This window comes from Phacochoerus africanus, chromosome 13, assembly GCF_016906955.1.
Source record: "Phacochoerus africanus isolate WHEZ1 chromosome 13, ROS_Pafr_v1, whole genome shotgun sequence".
Lineage (NCBI taxonomy): Eukaryota > Metazoa > Chordata > Mammalia > Artiodactyla > Suidae > Phacochoerus > Phacochoerus africanus.
The window spans coordinates 2,621,098-2,646,253 of NC_062556.1; the positions used below are offsets into that span (position 1 = coordinate 2,621,098).

General features: G+C 53.9%; 1 protein-coding gene across 4 annotated transcripts in view; it reads left to right on the forward strand.

Moving 5' to 3' along the window:
* TNFRSF19 (TNF receptor superfamily member 19) overlaps window positions 1-18,350 on the forward strand; it is a 102,376-nt gene extending 84,026 nt beyond the window's left edge. For 2 of the 4 annotated variants that reach the window (XM_047756010.1, XM_047756011.1), the window contains exons 6-10: window positions 395-559; window positions 1,017-1,127; window positions 4,696-4,798; window positions 5,557-5,959; window positions 11,796-12,938. In XM_047756010.1, coding sequence (XP_047611966.1) covers window positions 395-559; window positions 1,017-1,127; window positions 4,696-4,798; window positions 5,557-5,959; window positions 11,796-11,831 — 818 coding nt within the window. In that variant the 3' untranslated portion in view covers window positions 11,832-12,938. Of the gene's footprint in view, window positions 1-394; window positions 560-1,016; window positions 1,128-4,695; window positions 4,799-5,556; window positions 5,960-11,795; window positions 14,287-18,062 lie in introns of those variants that run through there. The other 2 variants (XM_047756013.1, XM_047756009.1) reach the window with 2 other exon arrangements.
* The last annotated feature ends 6,806 nt before the right edge of the window (window positions 18,351-25,156 follow it).

Consider the following 25,156-nt stretch of genomic DNA (forward strand, 5'->3'; position numbering starts at 1 on the left):
GGGTTTTCTGGGAGTTCCCGTGGTGGCTCCTTGTTTTCCCCACCTCGAAGCCCACCTTAGCTCCGCCTGCTTAAAACGGTAGATTGTCTAATTCCCATTAATTTACTAACATCAAAGCCAAGCCGCAGGTGACAGACGAGGGTGACAGATTGCCAGCTCCCAGGGGGTTCTGGTCCCCCGGCTATCGCGTGGTGGGCACTCGCCCACATCTGGGGTGCGGTGGCGGTGCGGCGTTCCAGCAGTCCCCTGAGCCATCCCGTGCGTGACACCCCTTCCCCGCCCCCACACTCTGCAGTTGAAGGGATAAGCTGCCCGAAGGCCACGGCCGCAGCCGACCCCGTGTCCGGCCCCCCCGGGGGGCCCAGGTGTGCTGACCCAGCCCTGTGGTTTCCAGGTGCCAGCAGAGTCAACCTGGTGCGGATCCCATCCACGGCCTCCAGCCCGCGGGACACAGCCCTGGCCGCCGTGATCTGCGGCGCCCTGGCCACCGTCCTGCTCGCCCTCATCATCCTGTGTGTCATCTACTGCAAGCGGCAGTTCATGGAGAAAAAACCCAGCTGTGAGTCCCGGGCCCCTTCTGTTTCTTAGCCTTTTGGTGAAGGGCCCTGGTCCTCGGTGGCATCCGCGTGGCCCACGAGGACCTGGGACGAGGATCAGGCTGCCGCCAGAGGGACCGAGGGACACGCAGAGATGGCGGCTTCTCAGGTCCCCACAAGGTGGAGGTCCCCTGCCCCCCGGGGAAAGCGCAGCCCCTTCTAAGTGACAACATGAGGACCCTGCGTCTTGAGCCCATGTGACAGGTGGCTTCATAGCTGCGCCTCGGTGTCCGAAGAAATGTCCTTAGACAGGTGGCTTCATAGCTGCGCCTCGGTGTCAGAAGAAATGTCTTTAAACATGAACGGCCCTGCTCTTTCCTTTAAACGTGTAAAAGCTGGGAGGTCCTGGTGGCTCCCTGATGTCCCTAGACCCCTCCTAGCCATGTGGTCTCTCGCTGACCCAGCTCTTCGCCTCCGCAGGGTCCCTGAGGACGCAGGACCTGCCATACACCGGTTCTGAACTGTCCTGTTTCGACAGACCCCGGCTGGGCGCTTGTGCTCAGTGCCGCGGCAACTCCGCCCAGACCTGCGGTAAGTCTGCCCCCGGGCCCCGGGGGACCAGCGGGTCACGGCCCCGAAGCTGCAGAGGCGTGCTCCTGCCTGGTTTTCCAGCGAGAGCCAATCCGGTTCCATCATGCTCCCCATCCCCTGATGGCTGGAAGGGTGGGGGTTTCTTCCGTTTTAAACAGAAAATAAGCATCTCCTTAAAATTCTAGAATCCCTCCATAAGTTTTCAGGCAAGTTCGCCTTTATTGCGTGGGGTCAATTGCTTGAAAGTCCTAGGAGCCTTCTGTGGAGTGTGGGCATCTGTCTCCTTTCTTGTCTGGTGGGTTCAAGCTGAACCTGAGTGTGGCAATCTTAGGGTCTTCTGGAATTTCTTAAAGGCGTCGGGGCGGCGGGGTGGGGGGTACTTACCGCAGGGTTTTCCACAAGCCATAATTGCCTCTGGGCTGTTTGTCAGACGTGAAAGTTGAGGAAAGTCCAGGCAGACCTCGGAGATCCGTGGGTTCGGTTCCAGAGCCCAGAAGTACGTTGAAAATTGCAGTAACACAAGTCATAGGGTGTTTTGGTTTCTGAGGCGTCTAACAGTTCTGTGTACACTATGCCGTAGTCTATGCCGAGAGCAACAGCCTTATGTCTTAAAAAAAAAAAAAAAAGATGTATAAACGTTGATTCAAAAAGACTGTTGCTGAAAAACGCTGCCATCCCTGGAGCCTTCACTGAGAACAGTAACGTCAAAGAGCCGACAACAGACCAGTGTGACAAATACAATAGTGATGAGAAAGTGTGAAATATTGCGCGAGACCCACCTGGGACCCAGACACAACACGAGCAGATGCTGCTGGAAAAAGGCTGCCGATAGATGCTCCGCGCAGGGTTGCCACACCTTCAGGTGGGGAAAAAGCGGCATCTGTGAAACACAGTCCAGCGGGACTGCCTCTGATTCAGACAGACTTTGGTTTCGAGCGTGGGCCTGCCCCCTTGACGGCAGCTCCTCTGCCGGGTAAAATGAATGGACGTGGCCTTCCAGAAGTCTGCCGTCTGCCCCGCCATCCCCACATCACAGAACCCTCGGCACCCTCACAGGCAGTCTGCGTGGCAGCATTTTGTCTCCTGTGGCCAGTTCTGCAGTTCAGTGTTTCCCAGTTGACTTCTTGTCCTATCAGAACTGTCCAATCTTTCCCTTCAAGAAACTGAAGGTTCGGTTGTTCGGTCTAATATGTACTGTGTGGAATCATTTCTCTACTCACTGTTACTGTCTTTACTTTAGGTGTAAGGGTAGAATAGGGGAGGAGTTCCCTGGTGGCTCAGTGGGTTAAGGACCTGGTGTTGTTCCTGCAGCAGCTCAGGTCGCTGCTATGGCGCAGGTTTGATCTCTGGCCCAGGAACTTCCCCATGTTATGGACACAGACTGCCCCCCCCAACAACAAAAAAAATGCAATAGACTTTACATGGTGTGTGTTACCTGGTTTTGCCTGAAGAGATAATAGCTCCTTGCCCGTCCTTGGTGACTCTTGAGATGGCCCCAGCTCTGCATTTTCTAGATGCTCCGTAAGACACCGCCCCAGATCAGAGTTAGCCAAGGCGCTTTCTTGGGAGAGAAGCTCAGGTTGTACATGTGACAAAGTACGGCTTTGTGCAAACTCCGCTTCACCGCTACTTCTCTCTGAGAAGAAAGAAGTTGGTTCTCCGTCCTCTTGACAGAAGGCGGCGGCGGGCAGGACCCCCGCTGACGCCCGGATTCAGTGAAGCCCGTCACCAAAAACGCCTCCTCCTTAGTGGCGGCGCCTTTTTCCTTTTAACTTTCTATTTTGACATAGTTTCTGACTTTGAAAAATGTCGAAAGACTAGGACGAAGAATTCCCATGTGCCCTTTATCCAGATTCCCTCGACCTTAAAACATTTCACTTCCTTTATCACTTGTATCTCTTTCTAAGTAGGTTGTGCGTATATAGTTGACCTTTGAACAACTCGAGGGGTCGGGGTGCCCCCAAAAATCCACGTGTAGCCTAAAGCCGGCCGTTTCTATCCACCACAGTTTCTCCACACTCGCGGCTTCTCAGGAGTCGCGGCTCCTCTGCATCCTGGCTCCGCATCAGCAGAGTCAAGCCCCCGCTGGCCGGAGGGTGCAACATACACTTGCTGTGGAGTGAAATCCTCCGATACGTGGACTCCACGGTTCAAATCCTGTTGTTTCAAGGGCCAACTGTGTGTTTTACAGAAATACACACACACAGTTTATTTCACTTCCGTTTAAAAAGCAGTTGCAAGAGTTCCCGTCACGGTTCGGCAGAGACAAACCTGACCAGCATCCATGAGGACGCAGGTTCGATCCCTGGCCTCGCTCAGCGGGTTAAGGATCCAGCGTTGCCGTGAGGTGTGATGCAGGTTGCAGACGTGGCTTGGATCTGGCGTGGCTGTGGCTGTGGCTGTGGTGTAGGCCGGCAGCTGTAGCTCCGATTCGACCCCTAGCCTGGGAACCTCCGTATGCTGCGGGTACGGCCCTAAAAAGACAAAAAAAATCAGTTGCAGAGATGGTGTCCCTTTACCCTTTAATACTAAGAGTTTGTTTCCTAAGAATAAGAACATTCTCTTACACAAGAGCACGGCTGTTAAAAATCAGGAAATCAGTATTAGGTCAGCTGTCGTGTGTCATCTGCAGAGCGCATTCCGATTTCCCTCTCTGTCCCAGCAGTGTCCTCTTGGCAAGATCCTGGATGGCGCTGTAGTTGTCAGTTCTCCTCACCCTCTTGCCATTCGGAGGAGTTCCTTTATCTTTCTCTGCTTTTCATGTCTGAATGTTTTGGATGCCCAGAGGCCAGGAATTCATAAATTACTCCCTTTATAATGAATAAATACCTTGCGGGGGGCTCCGAGACCGTTGGGTAAATATCCGGCTACTTCCCAAGCTTTCACCCCACAGTTCAGCATCTTCTGGTGAGTCTTCCCTGAGTGTTACCTGAGTCGGTCGTAATGAGAATGGTGAACAAGTGCTGATTTTCTAATTCCATCATTCTCTCCACACTTCCCCCTGTGTTTATTTCCTTCATATTCCATTAACTTGGTTGGTTCGGACTCCATGCCCTGTCGACGGATTACGATCCTTTGTGGTCCTTATTTATTTCGAGCCTTATTTATTTCGAGCTGTCTCACGGGTCATGTGGACATATCTTCATTATACTTTTAGCACTTCCTGATTTTCTGGCACAAAAAGAGGCTCCAGGCTCATCCTGTTTTGTCCCTGGTAGAGCGCTGGGATCAGCTGTTTCTACACGGAAAGGCAGTATCTTTGCTTGTTTGTCTATAAATTGGGAGCGTCCCACAACGAGCCTGACGCATTTGTTGGGCTCACTGGCAGGGAGCCGTGTGGTCAGGGGACATGTGTTCAGGCAGCCCGCCATCCTGGCTCCGTGAGCTGCACCTTTCCCTCCTCTTCCTCTAAGTGGCTCATCATACTGAAAATAGGAAAACAGAGAAATTAAACCTGATTGCCTCTTGCCCAAAAAAGTCACCCCGAGGGGAATCGCTGAGTTTTCCACAGCAGAGTTGAGCGGGTATAAGCAAGCAGCTCACCTCACTGCCCTGCCCACTCTTCCAGGGCCTGTCCACCTGATCCCATCCCGGTGCTGTGACGGGGCCTGCGGCGCCGGCCGGGGGACGCCTGGCTGTTGGGTACACTCCGAGGCCACTCTTGAGGACAGGTAACTGGGCCTTTGCTTCAGTATAATTTCATATTCCCTTGTGCACACACACACTCGTTTACCGATGTTCGTGTGCAACGATGGGGACTTCACTTTTTTCGTATTTTAACAACATTCAGGCCATGCTAGGGGTGGGAATCTTGCAAGAACGAGGTAAGTCTCTCAGGTTCCTGGTGGCCACTCAGCAGTCTTCATGCTTTGTAGGCTTTATAGGCCATTAACTTTATTTTTGTCTTATATTCATCATCTGTGACGCTTCTGTCGTCCTTAAGTAATTTTCAACATGTCACCACCTTGGAGACTTTTAGAACACTCATCAAAGAAACTCAGAACTCAGGAAACTGTGGGAGGTAGACAGCAGATTACATATATTTACTAGAAGAATCAGAGTTCCCGTTGTCGCTCAGCGGGTTAAGAACCCGACTAGTATGCACGAGGACATGGCTTGATTCCTGGCCTCACTCAGTGGGTTAAGGATCCCGAGTAGCTGGGGCTGTGGTGTATGCAGGCCGGCAGCTGTAGCTCTGATTCGACCTCTAGCCTGGGAACCTCCATAGGCAGCAGGTGCAGCCCTAAAGAGAAAGAAAGAGGTGTAAACAATTCAGTTTTAACATAAAGCAGTAAGACAGCTTCTAACCCGAAGCCCTAGGGCTGTGATTCCTGAATTGCTTACTTCACTTAGAAAATGTGCAGATCTGCCTGGCTGCTGCCTGGCACCGCCCCGCCCCCATACTAAAGCTCTCCTGTCCGCTGTCCAGAAGCGTCGTCCCGGGCCAGGAGGCGGTGCCACCTTCCTTCGGGTCCCTCTCGAGGTCCCTGTGCGGCGAGTGCGCGGACGCCTGGCCCCTGATGCAGAGCCCCGGCTGCGCTGGTGATGCCTCCTCCTGCGACTCTTACCCTGACCTCCCCGGAGAAGATGCAGGTGCCCGCAGCCCAGGAAGTGCCAGCGTGTCCTCCTTGGACACAGACCGTCGTCCGGCCCCAGGAGGTGGAGCGGTTCGGCTTCCAGCTCGCCCCGGACACTTCGCAGACGGTGCCGAGTTATCCAGACACAGCTCGCTGCCAGAACCAGTGCTGACTCGGGCCGCAGCCCCTGCCGCCAGCCACCGGGGTCCGCAGGGCCGGGATGTGGGCAGCCGGAGCCCCCAGACAGGCCTCCAGGTAAGGCGGCACGGATTGCTGTGCTCGTGGGCGCGGCTCTGGCCTGGAGAGACCACGGGGAGGCACCCTCCCCCCCAGCATGTGGGGAACCTGCTGCCAAGGGTCGGGGAGGAAGAGGGAGGGACTGGGAGTTTGGGGTTAATAGATGCAAACTGTGACACGGAGAGTAGATAAGCAACAGTGTCCTGCTGTGCAGCGCAGGGAACTCGATCCAGTCTCCTGGGATAGACCGAGATGGAAAGAAATATTAAAAAAACCAAAAAAGAATGTTGGAGTTCCCGCTGTGGCTCAGTGGGTTAAGAATCTATTAGTATCCCTGTGGCTCGGATCTGGCGTTGCAGTGGCTGTGGCGTAGGCTGGCACCTGTGGCTCCGATTGGACCCCTAGCCTGGGAACCTCCATATGCCATAGGTGCACCCCTCATATGAAAGAAAAAAAGAAGAAAAAAATGTTATATGCATATAACTAAGCTACTTTGCTATACACCGGACAGGAGCACAAGGTTGTAAATAACTGTACTTTATTTATGTATTTTTTTAACGTGGGAACCGGAGAAAAGTTCTCTCCGTCCTTCGTACCTTCTTATGTGTGATTGGAAAATACCTTTTAAATGAAATTTCAGTCTTTTTTTTTTTTTTTTTTATTGAGCTAACAGCTGATGTCTAAGGCCCTCGAGGGCAGCTGCGTTCCTTCTTTCCTCCTTGTCACTGTGGCTACGTGGTCCCGCACCCCAGCTCCGTCCTGCCTGAAATGGGTTAGCTCTGAGAGCATCTTGGAAACTTCCTCCACTTCGTTTTCCCCGTGAGGCTCTTGCGCCCTCACTTCTCGGTCAAGTTAGGGAGGCCTTGGGCCCTGCAGCCTCCTGCGCCCTGCACTGTGCTTCTCTGGGTGGCTCTGCTTTCACTGACTGGTCAGCTTGGTTGGAAATGGACACTTGGTTGGGATCTGGCCCCACTTAGAGCTTCAGAGCCTTCCCGATGGAAGGGTGTGGGATCCCATTTGGGGGAGGTGCTGACTGCAGGGAGATGGGGTGGGGGCGGGGAAGCCTTGGGACACCTGGGCTCTACCCTCCCTTTCTCCCGCTGGGGGGGAGGTGGTCTTTGCTGAATTTCACTCATTGCATATGAATATTCCCTGGATATTCCCTGGTATACGTTTTTCTGGAAGGATGGTGCCCGCCTTAGATTCACAGCAACCGTGGCTCCCGCCACCCCGCAGGCCCTTTCTGCACAGACAGGGCTCCTCATCCTTGGCCCTCCCTGCCCCAAACACACACACATGGGCTCCTAGTGGCTCCTCTCTTTCCTTCGATGTCCTGTCCTTTCTCAGGAGGTCAGAGGTCAGAATGGATGGAGGCTGTTCCTTTAAGAACAGTACGTGGGTTTGTAACTACATCCAACCTGTATAGAATTTACAGGAAATTCTATACCAAAAACATTTGTTAGCCTTGTAGAAAGAAAAAAAAGTGTTGGTTAGGAGTTCCTGCTGTGGCTCAACAGGATCTGCGGCTTCTCTGCAGCTCAGGGGTGCAGGTTTGATTCCCAGTCCAGCACAGTGGCTTAAGGATCCAGTGTTGCCACAGCTGCAGTGTAGGTCACAACTGCAGCTCAGATCTGATCCCTGGCTGGCGAACTCGGTAGGCCGCAGTGCGGCCAAAAAAGAAAAAAAAAAAGTTGTTTTCTCAAAAGCAAGGAAAGGAAGGGGAGCTCCATGGAGGGAGGAGGATGGCACACGCACTGCAGTTCCGAAAACGTCCACCCAGCGCCTCTGCGGCAGGGAGAGCCCACCCGCTGACCTTATTTGGAGCCGGCCCCTAACGTTGATCCTTTTCATGATGAAAAGTCTGGTCGCAGGTCCATCTCAGAATGATGTGGCCCACAGCCTTTGGGGTCAGAACGCCCAGCAGCCCAGAGCAGGTCACAGGCCCTGAGAACAGGTGGGAGGATGCAAGAGACAGGCTGGGGGGTGGGGGAGGGGACAGGGGACCCCAGACCCTTGGGCAGCTAATCCCAGCATCCCAATGGGATGCCTTTGCCAAGTGCTCCACAATCAACGTCTTAGGACTCTGATTTTCTTCCTTTCTTCCTTCCTTCCTTTTTGTCTTCTCTTTTCTTTTTGCTTTTTAGGGCCACACCCGCGGCATATGGGGGTTCCCAGGCCAGGGGTCGAATTGGAGCTACAGCTGCCGGCCTGCACCACAGCTCACAGCAATGCCGGATCCTTAACCCACTGAGCAAGGCCAGGGATCAAACCCACAACTTCATGATTCCCATTCGGATTCATTTCTGCTGTGGCACCACGGGAACTCCTGTTTTTCTTTTTTTATGGCAGTGCCCCTGGCACATAGAAGTTCCTGGGCCAGGGATTGAATCCGAGTTGCAGCTGCGACCTGTGCCGGATCCTTTAACCCACTGAACTGGGCCAGGGATCGAACCTGAGCCTCCGCAGAGGCCTGAGCCACTGCAGGCAGATTCTTAACCCACTGTGCCACAGCAGGAACTCCAGGACTCTTAAAATGTAATGAGCCACATTTTTCTTACAAAATGCTGAAGCTCCTTTCCCATCACGTCTCTTGGCTGGGATGATAAACCTGCTTGTGGCACGTGCGTGAATGGCTGTTACCACTTTCCTGATGTGCCGGCGGGAGGGAGTCTGAGCAGCCTCAGGGGCGGTGCTACCAGCGGACTAACTACAGGGCTTCAGAGTTGTCCTGAACAGGATGACAGCACGGCCGCATGGGTAGCTGGGCCCCACTTTGGTGCTGTAAATTCTGAAACCGAGGAATGCAGCACCTTGAAGCCAAGTCATGTCAGAACCAACTCATCCTACCCCTTTTTCTGTTTCTGTTGTTGGGGAGGCGGAGGAGGGGTGCATAAGCCTTACCCCGTGTCACAGCTCCAAGAATCCTAAATCGCAGAGGCGTGGTTTGGTACAGAAGACAGGTGCGCGATGACTGCTCCTTTGAGAGGCAGCTGTCAGCGTAACTAGGGTCCATGTAAAGGTACTTGCAGCTCAAACAAGGACGGACATGATCACAGTCAGAACCTAGAAAACGAATGTCACGTTCAAGTTGCTCGGTGCACTTATTAACGGAAGGTTTTTATTGGCTTTCCAAGAGGTGTTGTCTTACAACGATTAGATAATTTTGGCAAGTCTAAAAAAGACATTCTGAATTCAGGAAAGGAATTGTTCAAATGTAAGTCCGTTCCATTCTCGCCCTATCATTCAAAACAGCAAACAGTATTGTGAGCCCCTTTTAAGAGCGAATCCTATCTAGATTCTGAAAAGCACACTCCTTTGGTTGTAGGTACTGAAAGTGTGATTTGTGGCAGATGCATCTTGATCTGCCAGCGAAAATGGGAGGCAGCCCCCATGCCCGTCTTTGGGAGACTGGCCTTCTTCATTTCAAGGGTTGGCCAAGTATTTAACTCGACTAGTTTTGTGTTTTCAATCCCTTCCATCCCCAAAAGCGAGCCTGACCACTCACAGGCTAAGTTCTCCAAGGAGCAGAACCTGCTCACCTCTCGTAAGGAAAGTCTTTGCAGCAGCTTTCTGTTAACAAAGCAGAGGGCAGGAGTCTGGCTCCTCAAGTTCAAGGTCAGCGAGCCTGGCCCCTCGTGAGGGCTTGTGCCTCGTGCAGGAGGGCGCTCTTTTCTGTTCAGGGGTTGGACGCGGGCAGCCATTACCATGACAGCCCCTTTTTAAACGATTTATTTCCATGTTATTTGCAAGGACACTTTAACGCCCTCCCCAGACACTCACTTGTATTTTAACCTCTGTTTCACTTGATTGCAAGTTTCATTCTCTTGTATTTTAACCCCTATTCACCCATTTCCCCCCCCCCCCGCCCCCCGCTTTATCAAGACATACTGGACATCTGACGTCAAGTTAAAGCTGTTCAAGGTGATGATTCGATATTTTGCAAAGCGCACTGCAGCACTTTTGCCTGTAGTTGGCGTGAGGCTCAGATTTCTAATGCATGGTGCGTTCCCCCCCCACCCCCAAATGTATCTTTTTGGCATAATCTTCTTCTGGGTGGTTTAAGACCACCAGAGTCTGGCAAGGATCGTTAGGGTTCAGGATAAAGCAAACGGGAGGGAGAGCTGTCTGTAGTCTCTAGAGACTCAAATTTAATCAAATTTTCCCTAAACACACCTCCGCAGAAGGGAACAGAACTAAGATATTAGCACATCACTTCCTAAACACTTGGGAGGATGAAGCCAGCCTGTTCGATTACAGGAAAAGCTTTTTTGGGGTGGTGGTGTTTTGCCTTTGATCTTGTTTGTGTTGTGTTGCACGTTTGACTGAAGTACAGTTAACAACTAAGGTTGTGGTCATTTCTGCAAAGTGACCCAGTCACACGGAGACACACACCCCTTCTCAGCGCGGCAGCTCCCATTCGACCCCTAGCCTGGGAACCTCCATGGGCTGTGGTACAGCCCGAAAAAGCAAACAACTTTTAAATGAAAAAAAAAAAAAAAGTCTGTTAGCACATCAGTTGATCAACACAGTTGATAAAACTATCTTATTATTGAGAGACCCTCAGGAGCTTCTATTTCTTTTCTTTCTTTCTTTTTTGTCTTTTTAGGGCCACACCCACAACATATGGAGGTTCCCAGGCTAGGGGTCCAGTCAGAGCTCAGCTGCCGGCCTTCACCACAGCCACAGCAACGCAGGATCCAAGTCACATCTTCGACCTGCGCTGCAGCTTGTGGCAACGCCAGATCCTTAACCCACTCAGTGAGGCCAGGGATCGAACCTGCATCCTCACAGAGCCAATGTCAAGTTTGTAACCCGTTGAGCCGCAGTGGGAACTCACAAGTTTCTAGAGAATCGCCTCAGACGTATGAAAAACATTTTTGCCATAAACACATTTGCTATATCCCCCATGTCAAATCAGTGTAAATAGATTAGAACATTCCTGCATCAATGAAGCTCCTGCTCATGTGCAGTAACCCACAGGGGACACCTGCCTCCAGCCCCCCAGAGCGAGGTCCCTGCCCTTCTGTGGTAAAGACAGATCTTGGCTGCTCTCTGCCGTGGATGTCTGTCCTCTGAAGAAGGCCGGTACTCCGGCGAGGTCACTGTAATAGGTGTCTCCTTCCTAAACTCTTCCTCAACGTTGCTGATAGTTTAACAGAAGTTTTAAATGGAAAGACTGAGAATGGCATTGATCATGAGCCATCATGATCAATCCTATAGTCTTTACCTACGAATCGCACCCCAGGATCAGGCTTTAGATGTGTGACTGGGGTTGCAAATCAGCAAAAGAACTGTTTGTCCATGGTTGGGGCCGCATTCTCACCTTTTAAAGCCTGCCTGCAGCTATTGCGAGACTGTGGGTCGTTAGAAAGCCCTTATCTTTATTCCCAGAGTTGGGGGCCTGGATGTTGGAACACCAGAACAGGAGCTTCTTGTCCACATGTTATCAAGTTCATATGGGAGTTCCCGTCGTGGCGCAGTGGTTAACGAATCCGACTAGGAACCAGGAGGTTGCGGGTTCGGTCCCTGCCCTTGCTCAGTGGGTTAACGATCCGGCGTTGCCCTCAGCTGTGGTGTAGGTCGCAGACGCAGCTCGGATCCCGCGTTGCTGTGGCTCTGGCGTAGGCCAGTGGCTACAGCTCCGATTCGACCCCTAGCCTGGGAACCCCCATATGCCGCGGGAGCGGCCCAAGAAATAGCAACAACAACAACAACAAAAAAGACAAAAGACAAAAAAAAAAAGTTCATATGCATGACTAGCAAAAGCTAAGCGCCATATATTTCTACAGTCACGGTTTAGCAGCTTTCATTTGTCGGGGTGGTGCTCAGAGCTCTCCTTCTGTGGCCGTTGCAGGACGCCGCCGAAAGGACTTGCTTCTTTCTGCAGTGAAGTGTCGCGTGGAACCCCAGGCACCCACTCCTCTCTCGTGGACGTAGCACCATCTGGACCTCACGTGGCTCCGGGGGGAAAAGTAAATCTGAACCGAATGGATATGCCATCGCAAGCCTTTCAGCCAGTTGCTTCTGAGCCAGACCAGCTGTAAGCTGAAACCTCAAGGGGTAAAGACGCTGGGCCCTCCTGCAACGTTGCATCTTTCCTACCCGAGAAGCGTCCATGCTGCGGGCTGGCTTCAAAGACCGGTGGGCTGAGGTTGCAGCCCCCGAGCTTATGGGTGTAACGAGAACCAGAAAGGCATTCATGCCTCTTTTCGCGGTGGCTGTGGTTTTACAAGACTGAAGACCCAGAGTATAAGTTTTCATTTCCATTTTCCTCCCCGAAAGAATTTCCTATAGCTGGTTGTCCTCCTAAAATGCACGGCAGATTCGTGACCTTCATTTTCAGGAGAGATTCAGCAGCGAGGGGTTCTCTTTACTGAAGGTCAGTTCTTCATCAGCTGAATAATGGCCATAGGAGGGCTCGAATGGACAGCACACAGCCTGCCTGCGTCCTGCGGTTAGGAGATGACATGTGCTGTCCTAACGGGGACTCAGAAGGGACCAGCTCTTTTCCAGAAGCAACACTAGTAGCCCGAGGGGCCTGAGTTAGGGGTTATGGGTGGGAAGGGGCTCCCACCCTGAGGTAAAGACGCCTAACCCCGGCATTACCAGATTGCTGTGCATATCAGTGGCTGTAGAAGCATCCGTTCCTTCTGTCCTGCGACGGAGCTTCAAAGATCCAGAATGACTCTTTTATCGAAAAGCCATATTTCCAGCGAAGTTTTATTTGCAGCGTATTTTATCCTATAGGCTTTAGAAGCGACCACAGGTCAGGTTTCCCACTGCTGCAGGGGGACCCTGAGTGTGTGGTCTTAGGAGGCCAGTCTGCGTCTTTGAACGAGAAGAAAGAGCACAACGTGGAGGTGGCATTTAGGGAACATTGATCCCTTGTGTAGCTTGACCCGGTTATTACGGGGCTCCCTCCGTGCCTTGTCAGCTCAGAAATTCCCATCTTTGGAGTTCCCGTCGTGGCGCAGTGGTTAACGAATCCGACTAGGAACCATGAGGGTGCGGGCTCGGTCCCTGCCCTTGCTCAGTGGGTTAACGATCCGGCGTTGCCGTGAGCTGTGGTGTAGGTTGCAGACGCGGCTCGGATCCAGCGTTGCTGTGGCTCTGGCGTAGGCCGGGGGCTACAGCTCCGATTCAACCCCTAGCCTGAGAACCTCCATATGCTGTGGGAGTGGCCCAAGAAATAGCAAAAAAAAAAAAAAAAAAATTTCCCATCTTAGCCAGACGACGCTGGATTTAAGCATCCGGTGCTTCTGTGAAGGCCTTCCATCCCCTGCCTTCTTGGTAGCTACGTTCTGGAATTGCCTCCAGGGCTAAGCCAGAAATAACCCAGCTCAGTCGTCATCCAGGGGACGGCTCGTCTGCATCTCAGCTCTGGAGAGGAGTTACTTGAGCAGGATTTATCCTTTTCCTGCTTGAACCTACATGATCTGTTCTGTCTATGGTCATGGAACTAATTGCTATTAGCGCTGTCCAGTTTGCACTTAAAGAAATAGAGCTTTGACCGTCCCTGGATTAGAGAAAGTTCCCAGGGTTTGTTTCCGAAGTGCCCCGCCCGCACCGCAAGCGAGCATAGAAATCTGCGCTTCCCAGATACAGCGTCCTTCCCTCTCACTCTCCCGAGGCCTCCTCCTTGCGCCGGACCTGCTCCTGCATCCTCAGCTCAGGCTCCCCCTGTGGGCACGGGCGCACCTGGGTTTGGTCCTTCGTACAGGTAACCCGGCTTCCTTTGACTGAGATAGGAAGTCAGGGCATCTCACGGGGACGCACGGGTGGTCTGTCCTGCCTGCCTGGTGCCCAGTTGTGGTTGCTCGACTTTTTCTTTTTTCTTTTCCTTTTTTTTAGCATAAACCAGTGGTTCTTAACCAACTCTTCTGAGACTTGCCTTTAGGAGGTTCATGCAGAGTATTTAGGGTCTGACCAGAGAGGTCCATGACCGTGCAAATTCCTTGAGTGGCTCCACCATGAGTGAGTCGCACATGTGCCATTGTCGCCATCTGATCACTTTTGTTACATCAGACGGCTGGCCAGGGCGGCCAGGGCTCTGCTCGTCTTTGTAACCTGAATGTCTTTTCCCCTGTGGAGCCATCACGAACCTCAGAGGCTGACCCTTGCTGGAGAGCGCTAAGACCCATGGGAGTGAGACTGGCTCCAGATCCTGCAACCTGACTTTTGCTCCGTAGAGAAATACTTAGAGGTAAAAGTTGATTTCTTTTGATATTGCATTTGGAAAATCCTGGGTTCTTTTTTATCAAGATCAAGACATGCGGAGTTCCCGTCCTGGCTCAGTGGTTAACGACCCCGACTGGTGTCCGAGAGGACGCAGGTTCAGTTCCTGGCCTCGCTCCGTGGGTTAAGGATCCAGTGTTGCCGTGAGCTGTGGTGTAGGTCGCAGACACGGCTCGGATCCCGTGTTGCTGTGGCTGTGGTGTAGGCTGGCGGCCACACCTGCTCTCAGACCCCTAGTCTGGGAACCTCCACATGCCACGGGTGCGACCCTAAAAGGACCAAAAAAAAAAAAAAAGAGACATTCGACTGCCACCCTCTAGGGAAATGGACAACGATGTCACACTGGCCCCTTGTCAACTCCGGAGAACGCAGTCCAGTTAGAGTTTCACATCATTGGACTGTCCTGCAGCTCTCAGGGCGCTGATGCTGCAAAATCACCGTCAGGTAACCGAGCTCGGATTCTTGCGACGTTTAGCTGCAGAAACTCACCAGAGGAGGCGAGGATGAGAGGGCACCCCTGGCGAGGCACGGCTTGTCTAGGCTTGTGTATATGGAATGTATTTTTCAAATGGAGGTTTTTCTACTTTAGATAAAGGGTTCCGGTGGCTGTTAGCTTGGTTAAGCACGCTCGTCTGTGCTAGTTAAACAAATAATATAAACAGCAGAGAAAGTCCATCATTGCTTTAAGGCAGCCAGCTTGCATCAGGCGACACCTCCTCGTGACAATTCTGCATACTGGAATTTATCAACTTGTACATTTTGGTTTTTCTTACACAGCTAGTTTTGTAAGACCTTTTTTAATTTGTGAATAAAATGGTTACCTGGCATTTTTATCAATACAGTTCTTACCACCATCTCTCTTCTTTCCCCCTTTGTGTGACGACACCGAGAGAGGGTCTCTAGGGGCAGACTTGTGTACTCATTCCCTGCGGGGGTCAGCGGGGGGTTCTCCTGCGAGGGGTGGGCTCCCGCGGGACAGCACCCGCCCTCTGAGAAGACTTGTGTCCTTCCCAGCCAGCTGCTCGATTTTTTTTTCTTTTTTAGAAGACGGTGCTGGAGCCTGTGCGAGAAAGCTCGCAAGGGATGTAGTTGTGACACTGTTAGGTTTATGAACTTGCGGTAATAAGTAGCCGAAGAGCCAGGGGTCTCTCCCAAGAGGGAATAAGGAAGGGCTTTTGTTTTTCCTCATAAGTTCCTGGGCCAATGGAGTTCCTATCGTGGCACAATGGTTAACGAATCCAACTAGGAACCGTGAGGTGGCGGGTTCGATCCCTGGCCTCGCTCAGTGGGTTAGGGATCCGGCGTTGCCGTGAGCTGTGGTGTAGGTCGCAGACGCTGCTCGGATCCCAAGTTGCTGTGGCTCTGGTGTAGGCCGGTGGCTACAGCTCCGATTCGACGATTCGACCCCTAGCCTGGGAACCTCCATATGCCGCAGGAGTGGCCCAAGAAAAGGCAAAAAGACAAAAAAAAAAAAAGAAATTCCTGGGTCAGGGATCAAACCCACATGACAGCAGTGACAATGCCAGATCCTTAACTGCTAGGCCACCAGGGAACTCAGTCCCTCTCCCCTTCCCTCTTTTCCTTTAGTAAAGCTTCGAAAGCTATGACTAGATTTTGAGACACCTTTAGATTTCCTGGGGGAAAACAGGGTATTTCAAGAGTTGGAGCTGGAGTTCATGCTGTGGCACAAACAGCGTCTCTGCAGCAGCAAGATGCAGGTTCCATCCCCGGCCGGGCTCAGTGGGTTAAGGATCTGGCGTCGCTACAGCTGTGCCGTAGGTTGCAACTACGGCTCAGATCTGATCCCCGGCCTGGGAATTCCATATGCTGCGGGGCAGCCAAAAAAAATTTTAAAAACAGAAGAGAGTGTCACCGTATTCTCTCGGCTGCGGTGTTCAATGACCCTGGATTCCACGGCGGAAGGCCATTCATTCGCTGCGTCCTCCTCCAGACCCCACCCCTGCGCCAGCCTGGGCTTGGGGAGCCGCATCCAGGCGGACCGGGGGGCTTGGGGAGCCACCAGCCCTCTGATGAAGGGAGCCCAGATCCCAGGGGTTTGGGGGGGCGGGCGCTCTGGCTTCGCAGGAGGAGGGTGGCCTTGAAGGAGGCCTGACACATCCTGTCATCGCACAGATGACGCGTGCGTGCGTGCGTGCGTGAGTACAACGGTGCGGAAGGTCTGTTGGCTCATGGTCATTGTGAGTGTGTTTTATTTGGCCCATTTTAACGGGAGACGTTGTCTGATATTTTAAAAACGTATCTGGCACCCAGTAAAGTATGAGACTGTGGCTTAAACGTATCGTTCAGTTATCTTGAAACTGAACAGCGTGAGGATTTCCAAAGTCTTGTGTGATGTCTGAGGCAGTTCAGGAAGGCCTGGCATGTGAGTCTAAAGAGGACATTGTCCTGTTCACAGCGGCATTGCCTGTGTCACATTTCAGCCCCAGAAAGGTCGCAAGGTGTCTGCCGGAGATGCAGCAGGCCAGGGTCGGGTTCTGTCACAAACCACCAGCAGCATCTGAATGAGTGTGATTTATGGCTCCTTTCAAATCAGCCTCTCCGAGAGACGTGAATCTTCACAACCAGCAAAACGCTCTCTCTGCAGCGGTGGGTGGGCTTCTGAAGCAGGCCTCAGTTGTTCAGACGGCAAGACCGAGGCGGCTTTTTTCTCGCAACTTCTAAGGGCGTCGACTCTTCTTAGCCTTAAGTAGGACGGAAAGAGCTGTGTCCTCGGAGCCTTGTTTGGTTGACTCTAGCCAGCAGAGCCCTGCTCAGGGCTTTTCTTTCCCCGCGTGGCTGCTTACAGCAAACAGGCGCTCTGCTGAACGGGCGGGCGGGGGCTGTCCCCCAGCCACGGTGATCCACGCGGAGCACCCGAAACCCAGGCAGGAGGGGCGCTCAGGCTGCACCGAGTCGCGCCCTGCCTTGCGCAGTTGTATTCCTTTGACGAATCATGTCTAAGAAGTCTGCTCAGGGCTCCTGCGCTTGGCTGTCGACCCTGAGACCAGGTGCCTTTGCAGACAGAAGGGCAGCTTGATGAGGGCGTAACAGAAGGTCCGGTGCCAGCTCGGGCCTCTCTGGAGAGTGTCTTCTTCCCTCAGCTCACACACTCTTCGGCTGCCCCTAATGCTGGGGGTGCCAGTTGCTCTCTGAGTAGATCCCCGTTAGGGATCTGGCGGAGGGTGAAGGGGAATTCATGTGTCGGCGTGGCTGGATCACAGGACCCAGATAGCTGGTTAAGCATTGGTCCGGATGTTGCCGGGGCGGCATCTTTAGATCAGATTTACATTTAAGTCAGTAGACTTGGCGTTCCCGTCGTGGCGCAGTGGTTAACAAATCCAACTAGGAACCATGAGGTTGCCGGTTCAGTCCCTGGCCTTGCTCAGTGGGTTAACGATCCAGCGTTGCCGTGAGCTGGGGTGCAGGTCACAGATGCAGCTCAGATCTGGCGTTGCTGTGGCTCTGGCGTAGGCTGGCGGCTACAGCTCCAATTAGACCTCTAGCCTGGGAATCTCCGTATGCCGCGGGTGCGGCCCTAGGAAATACGAAACGAAAACAAAAACATAACCATTTAAGTCAGTAGACTTTGAGTAAAGCTGATGGCCATTGCGTGGTGGGCCATGCCCAGTCAGTTGAAGGGCTTTAAGAGAACCGATGTAAGGCTTCCTGAGAAAGAGCGAATTCTGACTCCAGACACCTTCAGACTCCAGCTGCAGCTTCAGCTCTCCGCTGGGGCTCCAGCCTCCAGCTTGCCCTGCAGATTTCAGTTATCAGCCCATAATTACTTGAACTAATTCCTTAAACTCAACCCCTCTCTTTCCCTCCCTCTCCCTCTGTCCCCCTGTCTCCCCATCTCTCTATGTCTCTCTCTTTCTGTACCGCACAGATTGCCACCCACCAAAGAGGACGCCTCCATTAACAGGAAGGCCTGGTGGAGTTCCCATCGTGGCACGGTGGAAATGAATCTGACTAGGAACCATGAAGGTTGTGTGTTCAATCCCTGGCCTCACTCAGTGGGTTAAGGATCCCGCGTTGCCGTGAGCTGTGGTGTAGGTCGCAGACAAGGCTCGGATCTGGCATGGCTATGGCTGTGGTGTAGGCTGGCAGCTGATTTGACCGATGAGACCCCTAGCCTGGGAACCTCCATATGCCGTGGGTGCGGCCCTAAAAAGACGAAAATAAAAAAAAAAAAAAAAAGAGGACAGCCTGGCTCTCATTGGTTTTGGTACGATGCCTGGACATGAGTTCAGGGAGAATAAGAGGAAGCAAGCTTGGGGGCCCAGATGTGGAAACACAGAGTCCTGCCCTTGTGTGGAAACACAGAACACCCGGCAAGGGTATCTGCTGAGGGCTCTGGAGACTTTAAATTAGCCTGTGAAGTGGTAACTGCTTCCCTAGAAACAGCACGACGTGCAGAAAGAGGCCAAGGTCTTGCAGTGACTCAGAGATGGAGTCAGAGTCAGAGCCTCTGTGTCCTCCAGTTCCCAAGCGCGTTCTCAGGGATCCTGTATGAACTCGTTCCCAGGACCCAAGGCAACAGCCCCAAGAGCCTAACTTCTCCCTTCCCGAAAAGCCAGCCCCACCTGTATAATCATACCGATGGCTTGGGGGGGGGGGGGACACTGTCTTTGTTCCGAAAACACACTCTGCACCCCCCTCTGGGGTCGGGGTCCTCCCCCCCCCTCTAACTGGGATTGGGGTCCTCCGAGTGGCATGTCCCGGAGGCCTGCCGTGCCCCTTTGTAAGCAAACCCACTCAGCTGTTGGTTTCCACACGTCTTCAAACAAAATGTACACATTGTTAGTGCGGAGCAGAGGAAGTCTGCACTTTAGAAGCACTGGACATTCAAAGTACAGAGGAGTTCCCTGGTGGCTCTGCAGAGTAAGGGTCATCTGGTGTTATCACTGCTTTGGTTCAGGTTGCCGCTATGTGTCGCGCAGGTTTGCTCCCTGGGCTGGGAACTTCCACATGCTGTGGGTGTGGCCAAAAAAAAAAAAAAATTTACTGTAGAATCTGCCCCATGGCATCAAAGATGTTTCTCATTTTAAACCCCTGTGTGTTTTCTGGCTTGGTCTGCCCCTGTGTTCACAGCCCATACATGTGGGTAGAAACACGGGTTTTCCACCAAAATTCAATCCAATGGCTAAAGAGTTACTACTGCCAAGGATATACCAGCTTTGGAGGCAGCTGCGGAAAAATGAATTTGAAAGAAATCTTAAGTAACGGGAGTATTATCAGCATAATGAATTGCCTGGCCAGGAACATCTTTGAAGTTAATGATATTTATCTGGATATTCAAGGCTTGCTTGTTTTTTAAAAATCTCTGCACCTCACAGATCATATGCTCTGGACGTTTCTGTCTGGAGTGATGAATAGACCCCAAACCAGATCCTTCTCTGGGGGACCCACTGATAACATGTGACATTTGAAAAGGGCCCGTCTCTTACCCGGCACTTTCACGTCCCTTATTTCATTTGATCTTCCCGTCTGTAAGCAGGGTCACAACCTTCACCTCACAGACGGAAATTCAGGAGAGTAAGAGACCAGCCTCAAAGTCAGCAAACGGTGGAGCGTCCTAGAAAACACGAAAAACGTTCTCCTCAGTGCAGCGATGGGAGAGGAACCCTAGCCCCTGACTCCCTGAGCTGTGAGCCCTCCGCCTGGCGACGCGGACCGGAAGCCACTTTCCGCCCGGAAGTGCCGGGAGAGGGGCGGGGCCTCTGGCTGCACCTGCGCCGAGTGCAGGGTAGGACTCGGGGCTGCGGCTGACGAGCCCAGGATGGAGCTGGGACACCGCGCGGGGGGTCTGGTCCTGCAGTCTCAGCCTGGGTCTGCGGAGACGGCCGCAGGGAGCGAGAGAGGCGGGGGGAGGGGGGTCCCCGGCCGGTCCGGGCCCGGCCCCAAGCACAGGGCTGTTCACCTCTCACTTTGCGCGGGGATGGGCGTGCGCCCCCGGAAGCCCCACTTGGCCCTTGGCCTCCTGGCTCTGAATCCGTGGGGAACGGCAACAACGCCATGAAAACGGACCCGAGGCAGAAAGCGCAGAGACCAGATTGTTCTAGTCCACATTCTGCTATCAACAGCTCCTGAGCTTGCAGCCGTCGCATCCCGGGAGGGTTTTTCTTGTTCTATGAAAGAAGGAATCAGAGGCTGTTTCAGGCCCTGTGTTCTGTGAGCTGGACTCCCGGGTGGTGGAGACCGGAAGCAGCGACGCACAAGGGCAAAGCCTCAAGGTCAGGGCACTGTCCCTGCTCCCTCTCACCAATGACCCTCACCCTGCCCCATCTCGCTGGTGGCCAAATTCCAGTTCCAGCCCCAGGGTCCCATCCTCCTTTTCCTGTTATCCCGGGAGAAGAAGAGCAGGAGCTGGCTGTGATCCGTACCTCCCCCCACCCCACCTCATTTCTGGATGCCGTTGGAGCAGAAACTCCAGGCTCCTATCAAGCGTGCAGACCATGGATCATTAGGGCCCCTGGGCGTCATCTGATCTTTTTATTTCTCTCAAAAATGTTTACCTATCCACAGATGAATGGATAAACACAACGTGGTCTGTCCATAAAATGGAACATCATTCAGCTTTCAAAAGGAAGGAAGGGGAGCTCCCGTTGGGGCTCAGCGGGTTAAGAACCCCACTGGTATCCACGAAGACACAGGTTCAAGCCTGGTCTCGCTCAGTGAGTTAAGGATCTGGTGCTGCTGTGAGCTGTGGTGTAGGATCCCCTGTGGCTGTGGCTGTGGCCGGCAGCTGCAGCTCTGATTCCACCCTTAGCCTGGGAACTTCCATATGCCACAAGTGCAGCCCGAACAAGCAAAAAAGAAAAAAGAAAAGGGAAGGAAATTCTGGCACAGGCTCCAAAGAGCCAGGAACAGAAGGCGAAGAAACCATCAGCTTATGCCAGGCAGGCCTCCCTCCCTGCAAGGGGCAGGTCACCGACAGGACAGCAGAAGACAGGTGTCCAGCCTGGGGGAGGAGGAGGGGGTGAGTGTGACCGGGTTAGAGTTTATGTGGGAAAACGGCGTTTTAGGGAGAGATGGTGGTGGTTACACATCGTGGCACGTGGTAGTGCGCCGTGATGCACACTTACACTGGGTCGAATGGTCGTTTCATGTATTTTAGCACCACGATCTCTATACACGGAGCCTGCGGCACAGATCAGGGCTCGCGTGGCCCAGCCCACCGTCTCAGGTGGCTGAGGGGACATCACGGGTGACGTGAATGACCCACTCTGGGAGCGCTGGGCCGTGGCCGGTGGGTGGGGACACCGCCTCCCACCGTCTTTCCAGCACCTTCCTAGCACCTGTGGATCCCGGACACGGCTCATCCCACGGTAAGTGGCGGGCAGGCCTCCGACCTTGGCCAGTGGGCCCCTAAAGCTGCCGTCTTCAGGTACTCGGTCCGCCAGGGAGCACAGGGCAGGGGAGGGTCACTGTTGCCACCTTCGTGTGCTGGTCCCACGGGGGGGCCGCGGGGGTGAGGGCCATTGCCGTGACGTTCGGGCTGCGGTCAGATGGGGCGGGACCAGTGGGCCCAGCGCCCAGCAGCTCGGCAGGTGTCTGCCTGGGTCCCCACGGCAGCCCAGAGGCACAGCAACTTGGCCTGGGGATCCCTTCATCCGGGTCCAGGCCGCTGCAGGCCAAGGGGAATGGGCAGAGTCCGCGAGGGCGCAAATAGGCCGGCTCCCCGTGAGCCGGGCCCTGGGCCGGTCCGTGAGCTCCTCAGACACCTACCCGCCCCCGGCCCCCAGCCCTGTCCTTTGTCCCGCCCGCAGTCCCCGCCCCTGCCCCCACCCCACGCCTCCTCTGACTTCCAGGCACAAGGATGGAAACACACAGCATCTCCCCTGTGCCACGGACACCCCACGGGGGCAGGGCCTTCCCGCTCAGTGCAGGTGCCTGAGGCAGTCACCCCGCGTCTGAGCCTTCTCAGTGGCGGCAGCGCAGACAGAGCACGGGCCACCCTAACTCTCATAGGTGGCATTGAGCCTTCACGGTGGTAGGCGGCCATCACCACCATCCACCCCCAGAACTTTTTCTCTTTCCAAACGGAGGCTGGGCCCGCTAAGCGCTCACTCCCCTCCCCTCTCTCTCCAGCACACACACACACACACACACACACACACACACACACACACACACTCTCCTGAAGGTGCCATTCTTCCTGCCTCTACGGAGCCGACAGCTCATGGCAATGGAATCATACAGGGTCCACCTTTCTGCGCCTGGCTTGTTTCACCGAGCGGAGTGTCCTCAGGGTTCACCCGGGCTGCGGCAGGTCTCAGAATGACATCCTGATGGGGGTTTTGGGGGTTTTGGGGGTTTTTTTCTACTCCTGAGCAAAATGGTGACGATTTCTCACGCTCCAGAAAGAATCAGAAAATACGGAAAACTATCACAGAGCAGGCTCTCAGTAGGTGGAAGCTCTACATTTATCGCCAGTATCATCAGAGAGGGAAAGAGTCTGCAAGCAAAATGGAAGCAGTCCTCGGACAAAAAACATGTCCTGCCCTTCCGGACAAGAAGGAATGTGGCCACCATGAGAGGTCAGCCGCTCTGGCTTCCCCAGGCCTGTGGGGATTCAGGACGGACAAAAACAGGACAGCGGCCCTGGGTGGTTAGGATGCATGTCAGGAATTCCTTTGTGGCTCAGTGGGTTAAAGATGCAGTGTTGTCACGGCAGCGGTGCAGGTGCACTCCTAGGCCTGGGAAGTTCCATCTGCTGTGCGTGCAGCCAAAAAGAAAGGAAGAGAGAGAGAGAGAGAGAGGGCAAGAAAGAAAGAGGAAAAACCCACACACATTAAAGAAGATTCACAAATTTGACCACTTTCCAGTCAAAAGCTCCTCAGTGTCAAGGTCAGCGGATTGAAACTGACGAGCCAGAGCCCAGACACAGAAGAAATTTGCAGCGCATACAGCCAGTAAAAGATTGGTGCTCTGACTGATCCAGAAAAGAAGACGTATATGCTGTGAGAGGGTCAGTATTTTTACCTCCCAAGAGAAAGGGAGGAGGAGGGGTGGGGTCTGAGGTGGGGCTGAGCTGAAATTCGTTTTTGGAAAAAAGACCTCTGAAGCAATTATAGAAAAGTGTTAATAGCGGGGTTCCCGTCGTGGCTCAGTGGTTAAAGGACTTGACCAGGATCCACGTAGACACAGGTTTGACTCCTGGCCTCGCTCCGTGGGTTAAGGATCTGGTGTTGCCGTGAGCTGTGGTGTGGGTCTCAGACAAGGATTGGATCCCATGGGGCTGTGGCTGTGGTGGAGGCCGGCAGCCGCAGCTCCAATTCGACTCCTCGCCTGGGAACTTCTGGGTGCAGCCCTAAAAAAAAAGGACCAAAAATTTTTAATATCCGTTTAATCTCAGGTGTGCTTATGCTGGTGTCTGCCGTGTGTTTGCTCTGTGTTCACCACACATTAAGAGAGGATGGGAGTTCCTGCTGTGGCGGAGCAGCATCAGCAGCATCTCTGGAGCAGGTTCGATCCCTGGCACAGCACAGTGGGTTAAGGATCTGGTATTGTCCCAGTGGCATAGGCCGCAATTACAGCTTGGATCTGATCCCTGGCCTGGAAACTCCATATACCGCGGGGTGGCAAAAAAAAAAAGGGGGGGGTGGATCACTTTGTTCGATGGCAGAAATTGGCACAGCATTGTAAACCAACTGTAAACAATGAAGGGAAAAAAGGATATAGGAGGTGCTTAGGAAGGAAAACAAAAAAGGCAACTTTAGGGAACAAAGACAAAAATTAACGTTTGAGCGTCTTTCCCATTAAGCTGTCTTTATAGGTGGATTGTCCACATCCCCACTTTTTCAATCATCATTTAAGGCCCCAAATGCATACGCAGGTCCAAAGGTGCCAGAATATATATGGAGTTTCCAGGCCAGGGGTCAGATCCATGCGGTGGCGGCTGCTGGAAGAGCCGGCGTCCGAGCTCCAGGGGCTGAACCCACGGGCGGAGGCTGGGAGGGGCCACAGCCACACCTGCACCCAATAGCGGCCCACACCACCCATCCATCAGTGACCGGGGAGCGGGTGCCGAGTCGGCCGGGATGCAAAGGCCTCCCCACAAGGTTCAGGCCTGGCCTGCGGCCTGGGAGGAGCCCCGTGTCCCCACAGAGGCCACACCCACCGGCCCAGACCTCAGCACCGAGACTGCAAGCAGGCCTGGCCTCCTCGGGAAGAGACCCACTAGCACGGGTAGGGATGAAACGTCGCTTGTTTGGTGGTTTTCCTTTGCTTTTATTGGGGCAGAAGAAGCTGGGGAGCAGGCAAGAGAGGCAGCTGCTGAGCCTGACGTGGCTGGGCAGGGCCTGGGTGGCACGTCTGTCCCCATCATCCGCCATGGGCCCACCCTGCTGGGACGCTGTGGGATTGGGGGTCACCTGCTCGGAGACAGTGACGAGCTGGCCACAAGTGGGGGGCGTCTAGGTGCCTCTGCTGCCTCCTGAGTGCCCTGGGCCACCTGGAGGGCCAGCTGGGTCCAGGCCCCCAGGCCCCTGGCAGCTCTCAACCTGGGCTGGGGGCAGCTGCTCCTCCCCAGGCAGGTGAGCTCGGCTGGATGGATGGGCTTGCAGGCATCGCACCTGGGCGGGGGCGGAGGGGGGGGAGGATTCCTCCTTTGTTGTGGCTGCTTCCAGGGCCTGGGGCTCACGTTCCTCGCAGCACAGCCCCGAGCGCCCCCCGGCATCCCTTTCCTGGCCCAGGCCCCGAGGCAGGATGTCCTGCGATGGGCAGCTTCTGGGCCGTGTGACCCTCAAGTCACACACAGCCGTGTGCTCAGAAGGCCTGTGCTTCGTTCCAGGCTCTGCTTGCTGTCACCCCCTTGAAACCGTCCTGATTTGAACAGGGGTCTCTGTCCTTACTCTGGACTGGCCCCCCTGGGGGTCGGCACATTCACCTGCTGGCCAGCTGGGGGCCGCGCAGACACGGGGGGCGGGGGAGCACGATGGAGGTGCAATGGGGGCACCCCCGCCCCTCCCTGCACGG